Source organism: Juglans regia, chromosome 11, assembly GCF_001411555.2.
Source record: "Juglans regia cultivar Chandler chromosome 11, Walnut 2.0, whole genome shotgun sequence".
Taxonomy (NCBI): domain Eukaryota; kingdom Viridiplantae; phylum Streptophyta; class Magnoliopsida; order Fagales; family Juglandaceae; genus Juglans; species Juglans regia.
The window spans coordinates 30,887,086-30,908,267 of NC_049911.1; the positions used below are offsets into that span (position 1 = coordinate 30,887,086).

Consider the following 21,182-nt stretch of genomic DNA (forward strand, 5'->3'; position numbering starts at 1 on the left):
TTTTTATGGCTGAATATTGTATGAATAAATCCACAACTTAGGCGAGTAATTAATACTTGCACAACCAGATCAAATGGGTAGTAATTAAACACCGCACTGAAACAACATGAACATTACGGTTAGCTGATCTTACTAGTTGATAATGATCTCACCACCTTTGAGAAGTGTATCCATTTGAGGAGGGAACTAATTAAGACAGATTTGTCTTATGTCAAAAAAACATATATATAGTTCTAACGGTCGGCTGGTTCATGATCATCATATGATGATATTGGAAAAACCCACTTGGAAAGTGACCTTCTTGAACTACGAACACTTCTCTGGTGGCTGAGATTTTCTTTGCCAGAGGCGGTGCTCGATGATTCTGCGAAGGCCTCGATGCGTCGTATTGCAACCTTCAATGTTTCTTGGGACATGTTTGCAAAGCACACCCTGAACCAGCCCGGCTCAGAGCAATGGCAAGAAGACCCGGGAGAGATGTTCAACCCAACTTCAAAAATAATTCTTTTCCAAAGCTCTTTTTCTGCTTCAAATGTGTCGGACCTTAATAGGTACCTCATGTCCACCCAGCAAAACAATCCGGCATTGCTCTTTGCACACCCAATCCCAGCACTCCGAAGGCCGGAAACAAGCATATCCTTTCTCTTTTTGAGTCTCCTTTGATTCTCCTTTATGTATTTGCTAGTGAATTTCTTGTCGGAGAGCATATTGGAGAGTAAAAACTGAGTCTGAGAAGAAACGAGCCCAAAGCTCGACATTTTGGTAGCTGCGGCAACAACTGTTTCATTGTTAGAGTAAATCATTCCCACTCGAAATCCCGGCAAACCAAGATCCTTTGAGAGGCTGTAAACAATGTGAATGCGGTCCAATAAGTCAGTCTCGTGATCAACATGTTTCTCCATTACAGCTTCTGTGATACTTATGAAGGAGGGAGAGTCAAAGACGGTTCCTGAATAAATTTCGTCGCTTATTATATGGACTTCTTTCTTGATAGCAAAATCAATAAGATGGTTAAGCTCGTCCCGGTTCATGGTCGAGCCAAGAGGGTTCGAAGGATTTGTGACCAACACCCCTTTAACTATTAAATTGAGTTTTTGGGCTCGTTGATAGGCTTCCTCCAAAGCCGACGCAGTAATTCTGAAGTCATTTGAACTCGAGCAATGTATCGGGACAATTTCAACCCCAGTCCGCCACTTAAGATCTCTATCAAACCTGCCCAAAAAAGAAGTGATCAAAACAGAATGCAAGAATCAGAAATGTTTTGGAGCGGCCACTAATAAACTTGATATGCAGTAGATGATTTGGAGAAGATATAAAAAGAGAAGTATATGTATATTGTTACCCTGGGTAGTATGGAGTAGGAAGAAGGAAAGCTTCACCAGGTTCAGCAAGGCAGAACATTAGAATCTCATTCGCAGAAGTTGAACCCGCCATAAGCACGAGCTTGTTAGGATCAAACGCTACTTTATACCCTCTTAATTTTGCCATGAACTCCACCAATTCCTGCACAAGTTAATGTTCAAGTTATTAATAAGGAACCTGCAATAACAGTGCATGCAGTTTTATATTAAGAGATAATTAGCAAATTAAGATGCGAGACTTATAAAGAGATTTACATTCTTGAAAGCAGGGAAGCCATGATAGTCTTGGAAGAGAGCCAGTTCTCTGAATACTGATCTTCCATTTCGTTTCAACCCCAGTACATCTGAATTGCTTGCAAGCCAAGACTCAAGAAGATCAAACGAAAGCTGCAGCAAGAAAATTTCAGTTGGTGGAAATGAGGTTCCTTCCTAATAGACCCAATGAGATTATGTGGAAGACTAGGCATGATTATGCATGTATGTGATGTCGGAATTAATTAAATGGACACGGAATTGGATGCAGTATGTGTCTCGTGATCATGTCGAAATATTGTGATATCAGTAATTAGTACAGATACTAAGAATAGAAGCGAATTGGCCGAGTTTTGCTCACCTGATTTTCTGCGAGTCCCATTTGAATGATTCCGTTAGGATTTTGAACTTCATGATAAGGATTCTTCTCATATTCCTGCCACCCTAGGAAGTAGGAAGAGTCTTGTCCATGAGAATCACAACTAGCTTTCCTAGACAACATTTTCATGCCGGCCGCTACTGATCTATATATATCTACTATAACCGGTTATACAAAACTTGAGAGGCTGAGAGAGAGAGGACTTGGCTGGGAGGCTTAGCAATGTCTAACATTTTAGGGGGCTGCATGCATTTATATAGTGAGAAAATGACCCTAAATCCGACATATATAATTGTGTTGACTTACTAACAGAAGAAAATAAGAACTTGTTGGAATCTGTAGATAGCTTTTTGCCTTAAATTTATCGTAGTTTTTTTTTTCTCAATTTAAATTAAAATATATATATTTATATAAATAATATATATATATTTACACAAGGTCTGCAGAAGTATGCTAAACTGGAAGGTAAATTTTCTTATCTACCGCAATTTCTACAGAAATTTACAAGTGTGATGTGACGGGCGAAAGTGGCACTGTGAGCCTTTCTGAAAAAAAGAACATGATTAAAATAGCCATTATTCTCAATGGCATTACGTCAAGCAGTGTGCATCTTGTACACTTGTACTCTTCCACGAGAAGTCACTAGCTATATAGGATATTCCGTTTGAGATACCATTTTGCATGGAAATTATGAACTATACGGACGAGACCAGCTTTCTGAAATTCGAGCAAAAATTTGGGGAGTTCGAGTCATGTTATGATATTTGTTATGACTTATGCATCCAAATTATATATCAGCTTCCATGCACATTTCATTGTTCACATCATCAAAACCTAGCTACCTGATCTAGCTAGTACGTTGCCGGCTGGAATTAAAAACGATTGGCTACAATATTATTTTCTTTATAGACGGAATATCAGCTGTCAATTATATATGACAGGTTGCGCATGAAATAAAAAATTAACATGCAAGAACAAAAACGACAACCATTTCCCCTGTTTGGAGAAAATAGTTTTTAAAATAAATAAAAATTTTCTGCTTGGATAATCTAATAGTTCCGATCACTCCTCTGCATAAACCTAATATTTCTGCTCTGCTACGTACTAACAAGCTTTCAAGAAATTAATTTATTTGCACATTAATATTTAGTCTTAATTTTGGAGATCGATAATGAATAATGTCCGCTTGCTTTAAGATAAAGTACTTCAGGCCAGCTTTATGGATTCATGCTTTCTTGAAAAACTTTTTAACTTTGACAGAAGGGTACGTACTAGATCGGTCGTTTTATGGGGAATCTGTTAATTAATTGGATTGAATGGTTCATCGGCCAGTTTGATTTTTTGAGCCGTATGGTACCTTTTTGTGTTGGTTGCGATGCAGCTATATTATTATGGTTGACAGGGTATATATGATCTTGGCATTTATCTTTGTTGTGTTGGTTATTATGCATGTTGTAGTTGATGCTTAATTAATCTTCTCTAGATGGTTTTCTTTCTACATGCATTTGTTTTTGTACTAGATCTTGTAATATGGTCGCCGTGAGCACGTGTTATGCATAGTTTAGCTCTGTTTGGATAGTGAAAGTATTTTATCTCATTTCATTTCATCATTACAATTTTTTCAGATTATCACACAAAATATAATAAATAATTTATTTTTTTAAAATTTCAAAACAATAATAATATTAAAAAATAATATTCTAATAATATTTTATTCAACTTTCAACTTTCTTATAAAATCAACTTATCAAATCTCATTATCCCAACCGCACCTTAAAGTTACAAAAAAATTAAAATTTATAAATACCTTTTAAATTTTAAAATTAATTAAATGCCATATAGATTTAAAACTTATAAAAATGTCATCCATACTCAAACAAATTATAAAACTATCATTATAAGTGTCTGTTTGGGAACACAATTATTCTCAAATATTGTCAAACTAGTTTACTACTATTCACAAATGACTTGAGATATTCTTACTCTTAGCATTCAAACTATTTCGCTACTATTCACTAAAATAGTCCGAAACGGAATAGGATCCGAAATGACTGGAATTTGACTTGAATGGTCGAAACAGGCCGAGATTTAGAATAAAACGGAATGAGGATGTATAATATACCAGAGACTACACTAGAACAGAATATTCTGGCCGAAATGAACAGAATGCTTGCAGTGGAATTGAAAACTATGCTCTAGACCATATTTTGTAACAATTAAATGAAATTTGAATTTCTATTTCAAAATTATTAGTAAAAACTAAATATTATAAATCAAGTAATTTACATCATTATAAAGAACATAAACTCTCTCTCTGATCTTATTCACTATCTTTCTACACTAATTCGGAGTATTACATTGTATTACCTGCTCCACTTGTTAATTATTTTCCAACAAGAACATAGGGTTATCTTCATCATTTCATGTTAAAAAATCACGACGTTACAAAAAGATCCATTAGTTCTCCTTAAAAATTTGTATTATTATATACATAATTGAGAAGGCCGCGAATAACTGATTATTGATGACACGAATAGACTAATTAATAAACTTTTAAATAAGAAAAATGAGTCATGATTGAAATAGAATTAAATACCATGCACCCATCGCGCGATATAAAACAAATGATTGTCAGCTTTCCTAAAATCTAAAACAATTGCAAATATATATCATGCATGGGTAAAGATTAATTATTTACATACCGGCCAGTCATGATTTCATTCACTAATGATCTATTACAACGTACGTACGGCCTACACGTTACGTGGGTTAAAAAACATGCAAGGGAGATCATGGGATATAAAATTTGCATAAATTAAGGAAAACTAGCAAACATGCACATTTTGGAATTAATGTACAAGGCCATATATATGTCACATTGCACTACCCAATTACGTACCATTAACCATGTCATGAAATACGTACCAATTTCGTCCGATTCTAGCTGTTAATCCACTCATTTAGTGCATGCTGCAAACAATTAGTACTTCTGTCCCCCATCCCGCAAAATGAGAGTACTATATACTTGAAGTACGTACTTAATTAGAGTACTACCATCCGTTGAAAATATATATATATATAAATATATACATATATATATGTAACGACTAATAAGAGTTACGTAGTTTAGGATTAAAAAAAAAATATCAATTGCCATGATCAGTCAATATATATGTACTGACATCTCTCATGTTTTAAAATAGATAAACTTCATTTTCTTTTGGATACATTAATATTAAATACATGATGAGTTGTTGTATTTGTAATGAGATATTGACTGCATGCATGAGAGGATGTCAAACATGAAGTGTACGTTCTAACCATTCCATTTGTCAATTTTTATAATTCCATTTGTCTACACTGTAGACAAATGATCATTGGAACCAAAAATGAAGGAATTATTGGAATATTAATGATATATACCTGCATGCATGGGACTTACAATATGTACAGAGATAATTAAGCGCACGTGCTTATTAGGCAGTGTCACGGTAATGACACGTGGCACTATATACCATGTTATAAGATGAATATATATATATATATATATATATTCTACTAAATAAGATCAAATGGTAAAAATCATCAATAACAATAGTTTTAAACTATTTGAAATCCAATTAAAAAGATTTATAAATCGATTCATATTATTAAATTAAACTTTATAAATTTATATAGTATAATATATCATATGGAATCTAAAAATGCAGGGGGGTCGGCTGTTATGCGACGTGGACTCGTTTCTGCATCGGAGAATATATATTGGTGGTCCATGGACAACCTCATTGCTTATGTCGATCAGTATATATCCTCAGAAAGTAGTGAAAGTTCGGACCCGGGGCACAAGTTCCGACTGGTTTTATGTCCCACTTACCCCTTGAATCCTTGTCGGCCATTTTCTCTGTCTCTTGTCACTTTAATGCAATACAAACCAGCAGTTCCATTAACCTTGTAAAATATATATATATATATATATATATATATATATATCAACCTTACGATATATCCCCTTCTTCTTTTTTTCTTTTTCTTTTTTTTTTAAAGAAAGATCCGTGAGTACTTCAGTTTTGGCTTTTGAGAAAATTAAGAAGATACTGATCATGAATCATTAATGTTGTTTTTTTCTTTATATATAACAAAATGTGATTTCCAATATATATTAATTTAGTCATGTGTACGTTTTCCTCTAATTAGCTAGAATCAAACTGTGCTAGCTGATAATTATTTCTGTCCAAGGTAATTAAGTAGATCAGCATCAATCAACAGCTAGCGCGACATGAGTACTTAATATTACCAATCGAGAACTCTTATAAAAACAACTAATAATTAACTTCCAATACGGCCTAAAAAGTCTTCTTAAGGCCCGTTTGTTTTCAGAGATGAGATGAGATGAGTTGAGATTAAAGTTAAAAAGTTGAATAAAATATTGTTAAAATATATTTTTTAATATTATTGTTGTTTTGGGATTTGAAAAAGTTGAATTGTTTATTTTATTTTGTGTGTGGATTTGAGAAAGTTGTAATGATGAGGTGGGATGAGATGAGATGTTTTTAGAAAACAAACAAGGCCTTAATTTCCTGTCAAGAAAAATTATATTATATATTCATGTCAAGCGTAGATCAGCACATATAATAAAATATTTACATTGTACGTGTAATTTAATTTAAAAGATAAATTTTAAATTTTATAAATTAATTTTATCATTTAACTGATGTGAACCATATACTCTAACTGAATTAAAAATAGAACAAACTCGAGATAATGCATGATTATAAGCTATATATAAAAAATTTCAGTGTCATCTTGCCTGCAGAACTTTATCCGCTCAAAAAAGACTGATCAAACAATTAAGTGAAAGCCATGCATCATGCATGCACTATGAAGGCACTCGATCGGTTTGTTACAATTCACTACTCTTGACTAACGATATCCCATTGGCTTTATTTCTTTTCCATCCTTCTGAGTTTATACCTATATATATATATATATATATAGCTGATCACAGAATATTAATTGTACTACGTCTTCGATGCAAGTACAGTAGTAAAGCATAGGCAAAAACAAGAAATTGGAAGTAGCTGGTGTAGTGTATTATAGAGTCACTCCTCCCCCCCAATATTGGGCGCAGTTTCCCCCGGCCCTGAATTGCAAAGTGAGTTACAGCTCATACTGCATTAATTGATCTGTCTCTTCATTTTGTTCTGACATTTTAAACTGCACGAAATTTCCACCAAAGGGGATATATAGCTTTTTGGTTTGGATATTGATCGAGTACTACTACTGCTTCCTGATCTCCAGTTTACGAAAAGAAACAACTATACATCACTTCTGCAGTATTTAACATTCATCATGAGCTGCCTGACTCAACTAAAAACAATACCGTTTATGAAACATTTGCAGTCAAACTTACTTTATTAGTGGTAGTGGTAGGGGGGATATATATACAACTAAACCAGTAATGTTAATCTTCTCTGACTCTGATCACGTCACACGACAAGATGGAGATTATTTAATATTTAAATTAAATAATAAATAAATGCTGTCACCTTGTTAAATTATATATATCTGTGATCATTTCGAGTCGGCAATTATTGCATGCGTTTTGGTGGTGCTGGTTGTTCGATCTTGTTTGTTTCTTGATAAAATGGATTTCCGAGTTTTTCAGCCTCTCGATCGAACCTTTGGAAATGTCTCTTTTTTAGCTAAGTTTGGTGGGAATAATAATATTGGATCAAATATTTTATATATGGGGGCCTCCAGAACTCATATGATAATTGTATTACTTTTAGTGACATCGATCTGCCTTGTAAAATCAAAGTTCAAAAGGATCATGACATGGGAAGTTTTGTACTTACTGATAAAGAAGTCACTCTTTTGTAGTCAATCTTATTAATGGAGTAGACGCACCAACATAAGGAGAGAGAATGGCAGGCGAAGTGGAAGTACTACTGCCCAAAAAGTCGAAGGATAAGATCAATCATAATTAAAAATGCCCATATGGACACTATAATTTTTCCAGAGGATACAAATTCAACATATTATTCGTTTTTGTGGAAAGACTTCTCAGGGTTGCAGTCTTTTTGTGGACGGACCTGCTAAGCTTTAAATGGCAGGACTTCTATTCGTTCATTAATGCACGGCCCCTTCTAATAAAACCTCGGTTTTTTAAGGCATTCCACGTGTTTTAATTTGATGATCAGACCCAAAAAGAAAAGAAAAGTAAAGAGGAAAAAATTAAAAATAAAAGGAAAGCATCTCCTGCTTTAAAACGTGGAATAGGTCAGTAACTTCAGTTTCCTCTAGCAAATGTCAATCCATGTTTCACGAATCTCTTCAAAGAAGAAATAAAGTTGAGTACTTGATTCCAAAAGTACAATCCCAGCAAATTTATATAAGAATTAGTAGATAGTTTAAAAAAGAATTTAAAATGAAGTGAGAATAAAAACCCTGCTTAGCAGAAATTATATATGATCTCTGTGCACCTTTTTTTAGCATAAATTTCCATTTCATCATGCGTTCGATTCATACGTTACTGTATGTCATGATGTATATCTGTGTGCGTCAGTCTGTGGGGGAGAGAGAGAGAGAGAGAGAGAACGTATGTAATAATTAAGTAGGGGCACGTGGTTTGTAGTAGAAGGTTTATTAGGTCATCTGAAAGCCGGCCCTCATCAGCAGGAGGTTCCTGGGGCAAGCACTCATAAAGGTCTTTTTTTTTTTTAATGTTTTGCGAAAAAAAAAAACCCTAATTGTTTGTGACAACAAACATGACACCCATGTTAGACCATGCTTCATTGATTGATAGCACGCGCAATACCTTCTAAAGACATAAACATTGGACTATTTTGCTTCCCTGCCGCGACAACATGGACCCCTTGCTTTCTCGTTCTCTTTCTCTGAAGTACTACTCACAGCTAAAACTCCAACAACACGTACGAGTAGTTGTTCCATTTTCACATCAACATTATTCTCTGATATACTCATGGATCATAGGTTTCATTATACGCGTAGGTTATATAGATATATATATATATATATATATATATATTATATGATGCCTTAGAGAAAGCTAATTATGTATGTGTAAACATTTCAGTTTTAACTGGTCACATGATCATGTATGTAAGTTCATGTACGCTATATATATATATATATATATATACACATGACCAGCCTGGAAAGAACGATGGCGGATACATAAAAATAGAAACATTCTATATTTACAGACCGAAACTCGAGCTGGTAAAGATTGACTTCAAAAACGCCTACGAATTAAGTACCCCCAAAGACTTTTAACTTGCACACATGCATGTACCATGCACGTTGAAGTTGTGAGTGTAAAATAATTACTCGCTGTCATGATGATCATCATGATCCATCCATCCCTGGCAAATAGCTGGTAATCACAAGTCACAAATTGCAAGTCGTCCCGGAGACGCAACAAATCCGGATCAAATGTCTGTAGTACAATCTTAGCAAAGTTGCTTATAAATTTGGTCAATAATTTGAACTCGATCCTGATCAGAAACGGGTCAAAATTCCATTACCCAGATTCATTAAACTCGTTTTTGTGACTGTTTTAATTACTACTTTAGGAATTTAGATTAGCAAGAACTAGCTACGGCCGTGCAGAGCAAAAGGTCAAAAGATTGGACAGCTAGTGCATGCAGTAGTTTGTTGAGAGAGCAATTCAAGTCGTCTATTATGACAGTGCAAAGCTTGTACGATTTGTAATTATGTGCCTGCAGACAACCAATGGAGAAAATTATATATATATATATATATATATTTGGCTTTCTTTATCCAAGACAGTGCTCCGTTTATATGCGAAGAGTATCATTATTTATAAATAATAATAATAAAGTAGAATTATATTTCCAAACACAGCTAAACTTCCGATCCTTCATTTTCTTCCGAATCTAGAATTGTTGAAAATGGGCCATGCATGAGGTAAGCATGGACGAAGGCTCAATTATCAATCTCATATATATTATATATATAGCTGCTGCACAGACTAAAAAAAAAAAAGAAAAAGAAAAGAAAAGTCACAGCTGCAGCCTGCAGCAATATTCAATGCATGCCACGAGCTCCACCGTCCTACCAAATGAGCCCAGATTAAAATGTGGCCTGAAAATGTACAATTTTTTTGTTTTATGAGAGAAAAAAAAAAAAAAAAGCAACAACTAATTAGCCAGTCCGATGGGCACATAATTTACGGGCGTGAAAATCAAGTCAAACTCTGCGAAAATGATGAAATGGCAAAAATCCACCATAATGGCACATAAGATATCCTTTCATGCATCTTCACATGATCATGATCAGCACTAAGCCGAAATTCAAATGGGGATATCATTCTTGGAATTTGAACGGAAAGAAATCATTCTACAAATCCTACAATTGCATAAGTATGTGCAGCCCTCCTTACAATAAAAATGACAGAACACTTATAAAAAGTTTACACAATCATAAAATAAGATTCACAACTCGTAATCTTGATAATTCAAGGTGAATATCAAGTTTAGAAAATAAGACCTATCATTAATGATATCGCACCAATGCAGAAAAATCCAATAGGCTGGAGCGTTAAAAAAATAGATGAATCTAAAATCAATACACGCATTCATTGATGCAATAATAACGACCAACTTTATTTTGAACCGCATATCCGTAAATCATGAAACGGACCGTCCCTCAATTAGTAGTCTGTAATATTTTATTTTTTATCTATAATTAATAAGCATGTTTGATTAGGGAAAAAAAACTAATCCGATACAGTTCAGTACGTAACAATTGAGGTGGCGATAAAATAAGACAGAAAGGAGACAGTAGTGTTCTTTTTGTCAACTGGAACAAATTATTGTAGCACGCTGCTCTGCATTATGCTTTACTCGCAAAACGAGAAGGGAACTGTTTTACTGCATGCTTTAGAAAACACGAGGGTAATCACCCACGGCGCGCGCGCACACATATATATGTAGAGAGAGATGCTAAAATTTCAAGGGTGGCATTAATTGTGTTAGCATGCTCTGCCCTGCTCGTCGCAATCGGAGCAGGTCGACATAACCTGGGTCGTCTCCATCATATACGAGGGGGACAAGCGCGTATAGCAGGCAAAACTTGGTCTACCCAAGTCAAAGATCTTTTTGGTATGGGCGCATTCGAATTATTAGCCAAAATAATGCACGAGGCCGAAGCAACAATCTCAGGGCGCACATATATATATATATATAATAATGTAATATATAATCATAAAATGTATAAATATTATATAATTATTTAAAAATAAATACAATTTATTATTAAAATATTATTATTTTTTAATATATATATCATATTTATTTATTTTTTTTAAATAATTATACGATACTTACATTTTCATAATTATAATTATCATTTATCATACATATGTATTGTCTTATTCAGAGCCTTCCACGAGGGACTTGTCCCCAGCCTAATTGATTTGGAGCTCGTTTCTCGACACGTACATGCAGCACAGCATTCTACATTTTGTATCTCTTAATTAGAGATATATCTTGACACAACTAACAAATTGGACGTCCACGAAACTGCAGCAAGGAATTTTGTTCCAAAAAATATAGCAAATGATGGAATTAGTTCTGATCTTTATTTTTATTTTATTTTTTTCACTGAAAATGTTCTATATATTGTGATGATCTTATTTTGACTAGCAAGTCAGAAAAGTAATAGAGATCATAGTTAGTGTGGGTATTAGTTCAGGATAAATGTTTAGTTACGAAGAGATTCTAATTTTATAAAAATAAACTAAAAATTGACACGTCTTGATATGATATATTGAATGTAAATTTATTTTTATTATAAAATAAATCTAACATATCATATAAAGTCATATCAATTTATAAATTTATTTATTAAAATCTCATTCTAACTAAACATTTTATAAAAATACATTAGTGATCAATTTGATTTGAAATTGATTTGATATTGTTTTTAGGTCCCGTTTAATTGTTAAACTCAACTTAATATGGTTCATTTTTAAACCTCTTATACCATACAAACAACCACTTAAACTGCACCTGAAAAGAACTTGAGTAAGTCTACATTATTTGATATAATCACCCTGACAGAAATTCTGCATGGCCACATGATGCTACGAATCGGTGGTTGAGAAAAATATAAAGTAATGTTTTATCCATTTTACCCCTAGTTAATTTGACTTGGATGGCTGCAAGTGCAGCTTGAAAAAAAAAAATTTGCCATTTGAAGCCGACAGTATTTTTTATATGTGAGATGAATAGTTAAATGTAATAATGACATCAATTTATTTTATAATTTTTTATAAATATAGAAATTTATCTTAATATTTAAATACATTTAAATTTATTTTAAATAAATTTTATAAAATTTATTCTATTATCTCAATTCAATATTATTTATAAATATTATTTATAAAGAATTTATGAATTCAACTCAACATGAACTTAAACATATTTTCAGTATAGTTAGGCTAACAGTGATAGTCCACAGAAAGCCTAGCTCTGTATAAATGTTATTTTTCAAAGCTTCATAAATGATACCCACTGACATTTTTATCCATTCTAGCTAACGTCAGAAAGTAGTTAACCGTATATCGGAATAGAGCCCTAAGCAATCAATGAGAGCATTGGTACATATGCAAAATTATTTTTTTTTATATATGAAAAAAAACTTCTACATTAATTTTGCATCTTTGAATTAAATCATAATAAAGTATATATATATTTTTATTTGTTTCTTAAAATTATTTTTTATATATATTTTATAATTAACATCCACTTTGTATGATTAATTTCATATAAATTTTACGTATCAAAATCATCTTAATATAAATTCTATAAAGTTAATTTTAATAGATAAGAGAGAGAAAAAAAATAGTAAAATAATATTTAAAGAATGAATGGTACTTCTTTAAATTTAAAAAAGTATTATTTATAGTTATATAAAAATTTAAAGATGTATAAGATAATATAGATGAATTTAAAAATATATTTTTTAAATTTAAAAATAAAAATAAAGATAAAAAAGCCACAACCAATGCTCTGAGGCACTTTTCGAATAATGCCAGGATGTGGCACTTACACCGTCTTGCAAGGGGAATGGTGTCACCAAATACAATAAGCGCATGATTCTGACAAGTGACAACGAATTGATAACAGAAAAATATTCAGGAAATTGGAATCGCAAAATTAGGACTTCAAAGAAGAGATCTTTGTTTGGTTTTCAAAATCATCTCAATTCATCTCAACTCATCATTACAACTTTTTCAAATTCCAATACAAAATATAATAAATAATTCAACTTTTTTAAATCTCAAAATAATAATAATATTAAAAAATAATATTCTAACAATATTTTATCATCTCAACTCAACTCAACTCAATTCACTTCAACATCCAAACACTACCTAAAAAAGCCCACCATTGATTTACGCCTCTTTTAAATATTGAATTGAATAAAGATGAATTGTAATGGTATAGTAAGTTTTGTAAAATTATTAAATATGAGTTTAGATGTTAAAATAAATTTAAATATATTTATGAAAAGTTAAAAAATATCATAGATTCTGCTTATAAATAAGTATTAAGTTAAAAAATATTGTGAATCTCACGTGTAAATAAATTTTGAGTTAAGAATTGAATTTTAAATGTTACACTCAATTTAAAATTAAACTAAATATAATTAATCGCAATTCAATCCAAATTTTAAACCGAACTTTTGGATGAAGCAAAACGTGCTAAGTGTAGTATCGTGATCACGGCATGCACACAAATAAGAGCGTTCTAAATTGGGATTTTCTACTCGATTTTTAATATATGTAGCTAAAGTTATGAACAAAACAATGTCACGCATCATAATGCCCCAATTCAAGGGAGCTTGTTCTTGATATTCTTGAGCTGATCTTCCTTCTCAAAGATTTTTGTTGAATCCGACAGCCATTCAAAATTGCGTCAAGTGGCCTTTAATTTGAGAGATGGGAAGCAGGACTCTTTTGTAGACATTTAGGCCCGTTTAAGTTTGGACAGTAAAAATGTTCAATTTATCTTACTATTATAATTTGTTTAAATTTTATATAAAATATAATAAATAATTTAATTTCTTTAAATATTAAAATAATAAAAATATTAAAAAAAAATTAATTTTTTAATAATATTTTATTTAAAATTATTTTATTTTATTTAACACATCTCATTATTCGAACCGTAAGACAACAAACGAAACATTGAGTTTTAAAAAAAGCGAAATAACATTTTTCTCAGTTTCGAGGACCAAATACCAAGAAACAAAAGGAATTATATCCTAAAAGATATACTCAATGATTTGATATTTTACCTTTTACCCTTTTGTTTACTAGGATCTAGAGCCAAAAGGGTGCTTGAGAAAACAATAGACATGAGCCCCATCTTAACCAATAGTTGTTTTTCTGAGCTGGTGTAGCACGAGACGGGTCGGATAAGGGTAGAAAAATCATTTACTTTTTTATATCCTTAAATATTTTTTAAAAAATACATCATTAAAATAACATTTTCTCAATCATTAAGTATTTTTGTATTTATTTTATTGGGCACCGAGTGTTTAAAAACAACATCCCGACTGATCTCAAAGTGCACAAACTTTCAACAAAGAATTTTCTGCAAGAGTACCCCTCTGATAATTTAAGAAAAAAATCCCCTAATCCAATAGCCCATAAAAATTATTTGCACCTAATGAAATTTGAACTTTAGACCCGGGTGAACATACCCCTAAGTCCAAAACCTCTACCACTTAAGCCAACCCCTAATAGTTATTTTTGACATCATAAAATCGTTGCTTAATGGTTTATGCCACCATGCAGTCATTTTGCACGCTTAAATTACTATGATGGTTACCGTAAGTATTTCTAGAATTTCTACTCCAAGCTAGCAGCACTAAAAACGAAAAACATGGGCAAAAATTTATGCAAGACAATGACATTCATGCTCCCTCTTTCCAACGATCACTGACAATCCAGTGCTAGTTTGGTTCACATCATAACACGCTACACGTGAATAACAGTCTACCAAAACTCTATTTGAGTTACAACAATCAGTGAGCTTGGAAAGAGCTGATACATTACTGATTCATGCTTCATTCCATACAACAATTTAATATGAAGAACATAACTATGCGGTTTTACCAAACAGAATATTATAATGACAATCATTTTCCAGAGAAATTGTTACCGCTGAGAACCAAAGATCTGATTTGGCTGCACTTTGGAGCTTCAAAATCACTGACCCAAGAATTTCAAGATGTCGACCAAATGACCTGAGGTTAAAGGAAGCAAGATGTCAATGGAATGACTTGAGGTGGAATATTTGGCAGCTGGGGACGTATGATCTCTTTGTTGCAGCCTGTTCAAACTTCTTAACGGCTGTTTCATTCTCTTCTAAGTTAGTCTGAATAAAATATCGTATCCACCAGGAAGAGCTCCTCAATTTAGCCTTCAGAGAGAAAAAGTCAGCATGTTATTCTGATGAGAACCAAATCATCAATATAGAAATTAACATTCAGTTTGGCAGCAACATCCATCCAGTTGCAGGAAGATGAACAAGTGGTAAGAGGTAACATCTGCCTCAAAGTAAGCACATAAAAAGGCATGGCCATCACCGAAAGAAATGTGACTTTCAGAAAAGCCTCCATGACATGGGTCTGGCACTCTTATGAAAATTGTCGCAGAACAAAGGCTTTTATACCAAATAGGTTGCAGAATTTTATCTGGATGCAGGATTTGTAGGCTTCCAGATAGCTAGTGATAAAAATCTTTTGTGAAGGCAGACTGAAAGTATTAGGGAATATATGATTTATGTAAGGAAAGTATAGGATTTTGAGACAAAACAACGAGGAAAACTCAAGTGTTCAGATGACTGTTCTAGTGCTGTATAACAGTGAGTTGGTATTTGTATTTGGACTTTCTCGGATTATAATGGAAGTTTTTATAAAGGGGTGGCTTGGGGTTTCAAAATTGGGATTATAAGAATGGAATATTCAAAGAATAACAGGAAAAATAAATCATAGATGAACCCTGAGCATTAAGGTTTCCTATCTCAAACCTTGAATAGGGTTGCATGACACAATCCTCAAAGGGAAGTAAATTAAAAAAAGGAGAACTTCTATTCAATACAATGAAAGGAGCTTCTTAAATGGTATAGACGTTACTAATCTCATTATACTTTCCATCACAATTCAAAGGGTTAAGAACATTTCAACTCTGAGGTGGCCTAAGCTCAAGGCATCTAGAGATCAGAGGTTTGCTTATTGTAGGGGTTATTCTCATAGAACATATATGATGGGAACCAAAGTGAAGACTAGGCCCACTTTGGTTCCCATCACATAGCCTTAATTGGGTGGCTCGTTGCAAACCCAACTGTAATTACATAAGCTGGGTCATTTTGCCTTTGGATTACTTTTCACATTCTATAACCATATTATTCTTTCTTACCTGTCGGAAACCGAAAAACCTAGATAGAGATTACATACACATATTCACAACAAGGTATCTGGAACAGACTACAAAGCATAACATCCCCCAAAAGAAAGGCCTCTCTCGCTCTCTCTCTCTCTCTCTCTCTCACACACACACACACACACACACACGAGCCTGCGCGTATGCACAAAACGCAAGGCTATCATTTGATTGGACATCCCCACAACATAAGTAGATCGATCCAAAAGGTCAGCAAAGGATATAAACTGTCATTGGAAATCAATATAAAGGTTACTATGGGCCATTTGACATCCAAGTTCAAGGTTTAACAAACACATGCATAGCGATTAAGGAAAATGCTATGATTGTACAAGCGACCACCACTTACCGCCCTTCCAAATTTGGACACATCAGAAACTCTAGCTCTCTGATGACCAGGATAGCCTACATGGAAAATATTTAAAGACAAAAGTCACCAAAAAGTAAAAAAAAATAAAAAAACAACAACAACAACAACAACTACTATTTATATACCTTTCTCAATTGAAGTATTAAATTAGTTTTGACACCAGAAACAACGTCTTTAAAGCTTAAATTGCCGAGGAAAATTGAACTAATTTGTGAAAAACCCAAAAGAAAAAGTTGGCATCTGTGGAAAATATGAATCTCAAGTACATGGGAATGAATGTACGAATGCACAAACTCAAAGTTGTGGGCAGGTTAGTGGGGTGGGTAGAAAAAGAAAAACAACCAACAACAGACTGGCTACATATGAAGTCAAATAGATTTATTACTGTTACAGAAACAATGGGAAAAGCAAAAAATGAATGAGATTGAAAAACTGCTAGTGAAGTGGTACTTATTTCATCTTAAGCCACCTTAGTAGATGAAAAGGTCATATTTCATTTTTTTTAAAGTCTTATAGCAGTATAGCACATGTACACCTAGTTCCTATTGCTAATATAATGGAAAAAATAATTTACTTCAGGTAACGGATTGTATGAGAAAATATTGAGGGTGAGAAAAGAATTTTAAATCCAAACTCAAGCACCCATGATGCAAAGTGAGAGAGAGGATAAACTTCTCTTGGAGATTTACCTGTAAATATCGCAAGACCATCAGCTGATACTCTTGCCAAATCAGGAAGGGTCTTGTTGAGATATCTTGGAGATAAGTAATCCAGAGCATCTGAAACAATTACAAGGGAAAACGATTTTGGCCTATATGGAAGAGGAAACTTGATATCAGCTACACGCACAACGCCTTTGCGGACAAGAGCTTTGCAGTTAGTATCTGCATCCTCTATATCATATGGTTCCACGCCCCAGGCTTCAGTTTCCTCCTCTTTAAGCAATTTAGAAACCACCGAACAGGTGTCTGGACCAACATGCAAAATTTTATGCATGCTGTCTCCATATGCTTTCTTCAAAATAGGAATTGCTCGTTGGACCTCTGCAGTGCACGAGTAATCACCTGCATGTGTGGAGAAATTTGGAATTCTTAAAATGATGGAAAATTGCAAGAAATATTGGACCAACTATATATTGGAGCTTTAATATTTATCAATAAAATTGCAAGCATCCCAATTGCAAGCTTTGATATTCACTGGAGGCAGCATATATGTTTGCTCCATTCATACAATTCATTATCAGCTTGTGATGCTGAACTGATGCTATTAGCCTCTGAAAACAACTGTAAACAAAATCCACTTGCCTAATGGCTATTCTAATTGGTCCTTCTTTAACGACATCATTTTCAAGAAAATTTCTCCGGGATATCAGAATTAGTATACTCTGGTAACTAAAGTGGATTGTTTTGCTAGTGGAACTGAGTATCCAACATTTAAGGCTATTATAATTGGCCCTTCTTTAAAGACATCATTCTAATTGGCCCTTCTTTAAGGACATCATTTTCCAGAAAATTTCTCCAGGATATCAGAATTATTATACTCTGGTAACTAAAGTGGGTTGTTTTGCTTGTGGAACTGAGTATCCAACATTTAATCATGTTCACATGAGAAGCAGCAAATTCATTTTTTATCAATTCTGCATTACTTTCGGTTAGCAGGAATTTTATGTAGCATAAAACAAGGCCAGCTACAACATATAATCTTGATGCAAAGTGAAGCAAACTTTGAAATGATATAAATTATAACCACCTCAAAATTCCATAATTTGAAAAGGAAACCAACAGAATGAGCAGCTGAGGCATTTTCTTAATTCTATTAATGTAAATTAATGAGCTTGTAGGCTCCACAAAACTTTAGTTTGCACCCAAAACTAAATATACTTGGTGGGCACAAAGCAGTGACTAGAAGCCATGAAAATTATAAGAAGCATTGTGGTACTAAAAGCACATATCAACTGCCAGAAGACCAGTAAAATAAATTGGGGGGAGAGAGAGAGAGAGAGAAGCGATGACAACAAGGAAAGTTACATGGAGACAAGCTAAGATTCACAATAGATCTCTAACAAATTCATTAATGATAGAAATTTCGAACTAAATAGTCTTCTATTTCAATTGTGACAATAGTACCCATCTATTTGATTTCACTTTCACTCATCAGATGCATTTCAATTATTTTCTGCGCTAGGTAATATAAGCAAACTCTGCATCAAGCAACATGGTGAAACCAACCGATAGCAGCTATCATATATCGGTTTAAGGGTGTATGACAATACCACCGTGATACTATTGAAAATAAAACTGAAATAAATGGTCAAACTGTGAAACTTTGGAAGTAAGGCAATACCTTCAACCCTGCTTATAGCTTCCATATTGTTGCCAGATGCACCTATCATATGAAAACAAAAATGTTGTTCAGACTAGGCACAAGTCCAGGTACGCACACATACACGCCCATAAATTGCAATATACATAACTAGTAGTTGTAATTTTGTAAAGATTTTAATTAGATTTGTTATTAGGCTATTCTAGCTATTTAAACAGGCTAACAACAACCCTCATATTTACCTGAGTTGCCGTATGAATAGGCAATAAAAAGCAGTGCTCCCTGAAATATTCCCCAACAAAGAAATGAAATAAACGTAAATCACTAGAACTAAAAAGAAAAAAGAGCGGAAAAGTTAGAGTACCGAAATTAACATTATTTGGAATATTGGATTCGGTAAACGTAGTTTCTTACCAAGACAATAAGCCCAACAGATAAAATCGGAGAAGACCGCGATTTGGAATTGGCAAGCAAACCGCCTCCCCCGCTGTCCCCGAGTCTTCGAGATGGATTCACTGGTCTCCTCCACATGGTCTCGAACTTAACAAATGGCTATGCGCTATTTTTTACTGGTTTAAAAACTAACCAAGCGAACAAAAATAAAACTATGAGAATTGATGCAGATCGAGGAGACCGAGCAAGTAGAGCTAAAAGTTTAAGAGAGAATTATAAAGCATAGAAGCTCTTACGAAGCTGGAGATTGATGCGGCGAACTTACAAAATGCATATTACCCAGACTAATCCGTACATGAATTCTCTCTAAGTGTGATTAGTGGACTGAGAATTACCTGAGAAGAGTCACTAGAGAACCCGCATTTTGAGCGTTAAGACGGGGCTAGATCTGAATTCTCCCTGTTCTAACACAGAGAGAGAGAGAGATTCCGGGGTTACGTTAACGTCTCTGTCGCCAGTTCTAACAAATGAATGATAAGGCACTTTATTGTTGGAGGGCAATTGGTGTCGGTTGCAACGATCCAACGGTTTCGATGGACAGTGGGGATTTTTTTATAAATAATTAATTATTTCCCTTGCTCTATGACTCTATCCATAGCTAATTATCGTATTTTTCCATTTAATCCATTTTATTAAAATGCATAGATGGTTTATGTCTCGTTATTCCCTATCACTCCTTTGATCCATGGGTTTTTTAATTTGAACTAAGGGAGTATTTTTTTTAAAATCAGTCAAAATCAATACTTTCATTAGTCTCTCTTTCGCAAGTTGTCAAAAGGTTTGCCCTTATCCAAATGCCAGTGGTTGTGTTTGATTGTTGAAATCATTTCAGATTATTTCATTATTATTTTTATATTATTTATTATTATTTATAAACAGTTATCTATTAGTTATAAATTATTAATAAATTATTTTTTTATTATTTACAGATAATCTGATATATTCTTAACATCTAAATGTATTCTGAAATTTTCTCCCTTTATCCCGATTATGTCCAAACTTCACAAATTATCTTTTTCAACTATCTTGATATACAAGATATTCTCTATTAATCATTTCAGAACGATATAAGAGTGATGTAATTAGAAGATATTTTATAAATGATGATTTTTTTTAAAGAATAGAGAGAATCTCTCCACATTAGTGATAAATAAGGTGGGAGTGATCCCCCTTGTATCACTTGTGGGTAGAGAAGATCCTCTCTCCTTGTACTTGATAAAAGGAGAGGCTCTCTTACCTCTACAATTACATCTCCTGCTTAATACTTATTTCTTATATAATAACGTGAAGAGGTCTTCCACCTTGGGCTTGGGGTGACCTCCGCTCTCTGCTTTTTTATTTTCCTTGAATTTATGTGCAAATTGAATGTTTTGAGAATTAATTATTTTTTTAAATGATTAAATCACCCTCACGCAGATAAAAAAGGCTCTCTGAATTTTTATGGGCCAGGATGAGCCCACTTCTTTCTGAGATATGATGAGCACCGTATAATTTGGTAGTCCGTGTACCCCTGACTCCTGTTGGCAATGTCCCACCAGAACCTGT

General features: G+C 33.5%; 2 protein-coding genes across 3 annotated transcripts; both read right to left on the reverse strand.

Moving 5' to 3' along the window:
• Positions 1-233: 233 nt before the first annotated feature.
• Positions 234-2,121, reverse strand: LOC109013607 (1-aminocyclopropane-1-carboxylate synthase 3-like). The gene is made up of 4 exons (XM_018995750.1): positions 1,975-2,121; positions 1,617-1,748; positions 1,343-1,503; positions 234-1,212 (listed from the first exon to the last, which is right to left on the reverse strand). Exons 1-4 carry the CDS (start codon positions 2,119-2,121, stop codon positions 234-236), a joined length of 1,419 nt encoding a protein of 472 aa, XP_018851295.1.
• Positions 2,122-14,934: 12,813 nt separating this feature from the next.
• On the reverse strand, positions 14,935-20,107 carry LOC109013469 (probable pectin methylesterase CGR3). Of its 2 annotated transcripts, none has more exons than XM_018995565.2 (7): positions 19,973-20,107; positions 19,599-19,765; positions 19,427-19,466; positions 19,206-19,247; positions 17,552-17,926; positions 16,842-16,897; positions 14,935-15,470 (listed from the first exon to the last, which is right to left on the reverse strand). In XM_018995565.2, the coding sequence occupies exons 2-7, from the start codon at positions 19,713-19,715 to the stop codon at positions 15,318-15,320; spliced, it is 783 nt and encodes a 260-aa protein (XP_018851110.2). In that variant the 5' UTR covers positions 19,716-19,765; positions 19,973-20,107; the 3' UTR covers positions 14,935-15,317. The 2 variants fall into 2 exon arrangements, with proteins under 2 accessions (XP_018851110.2, XP_018851111.2); XM_018995566.2 differs by having other exon boundaries at positions 19,874-19,987.
• Between the last annotated feature and the right edge of the window lie 1,075 nt (positions 20,108-21,182).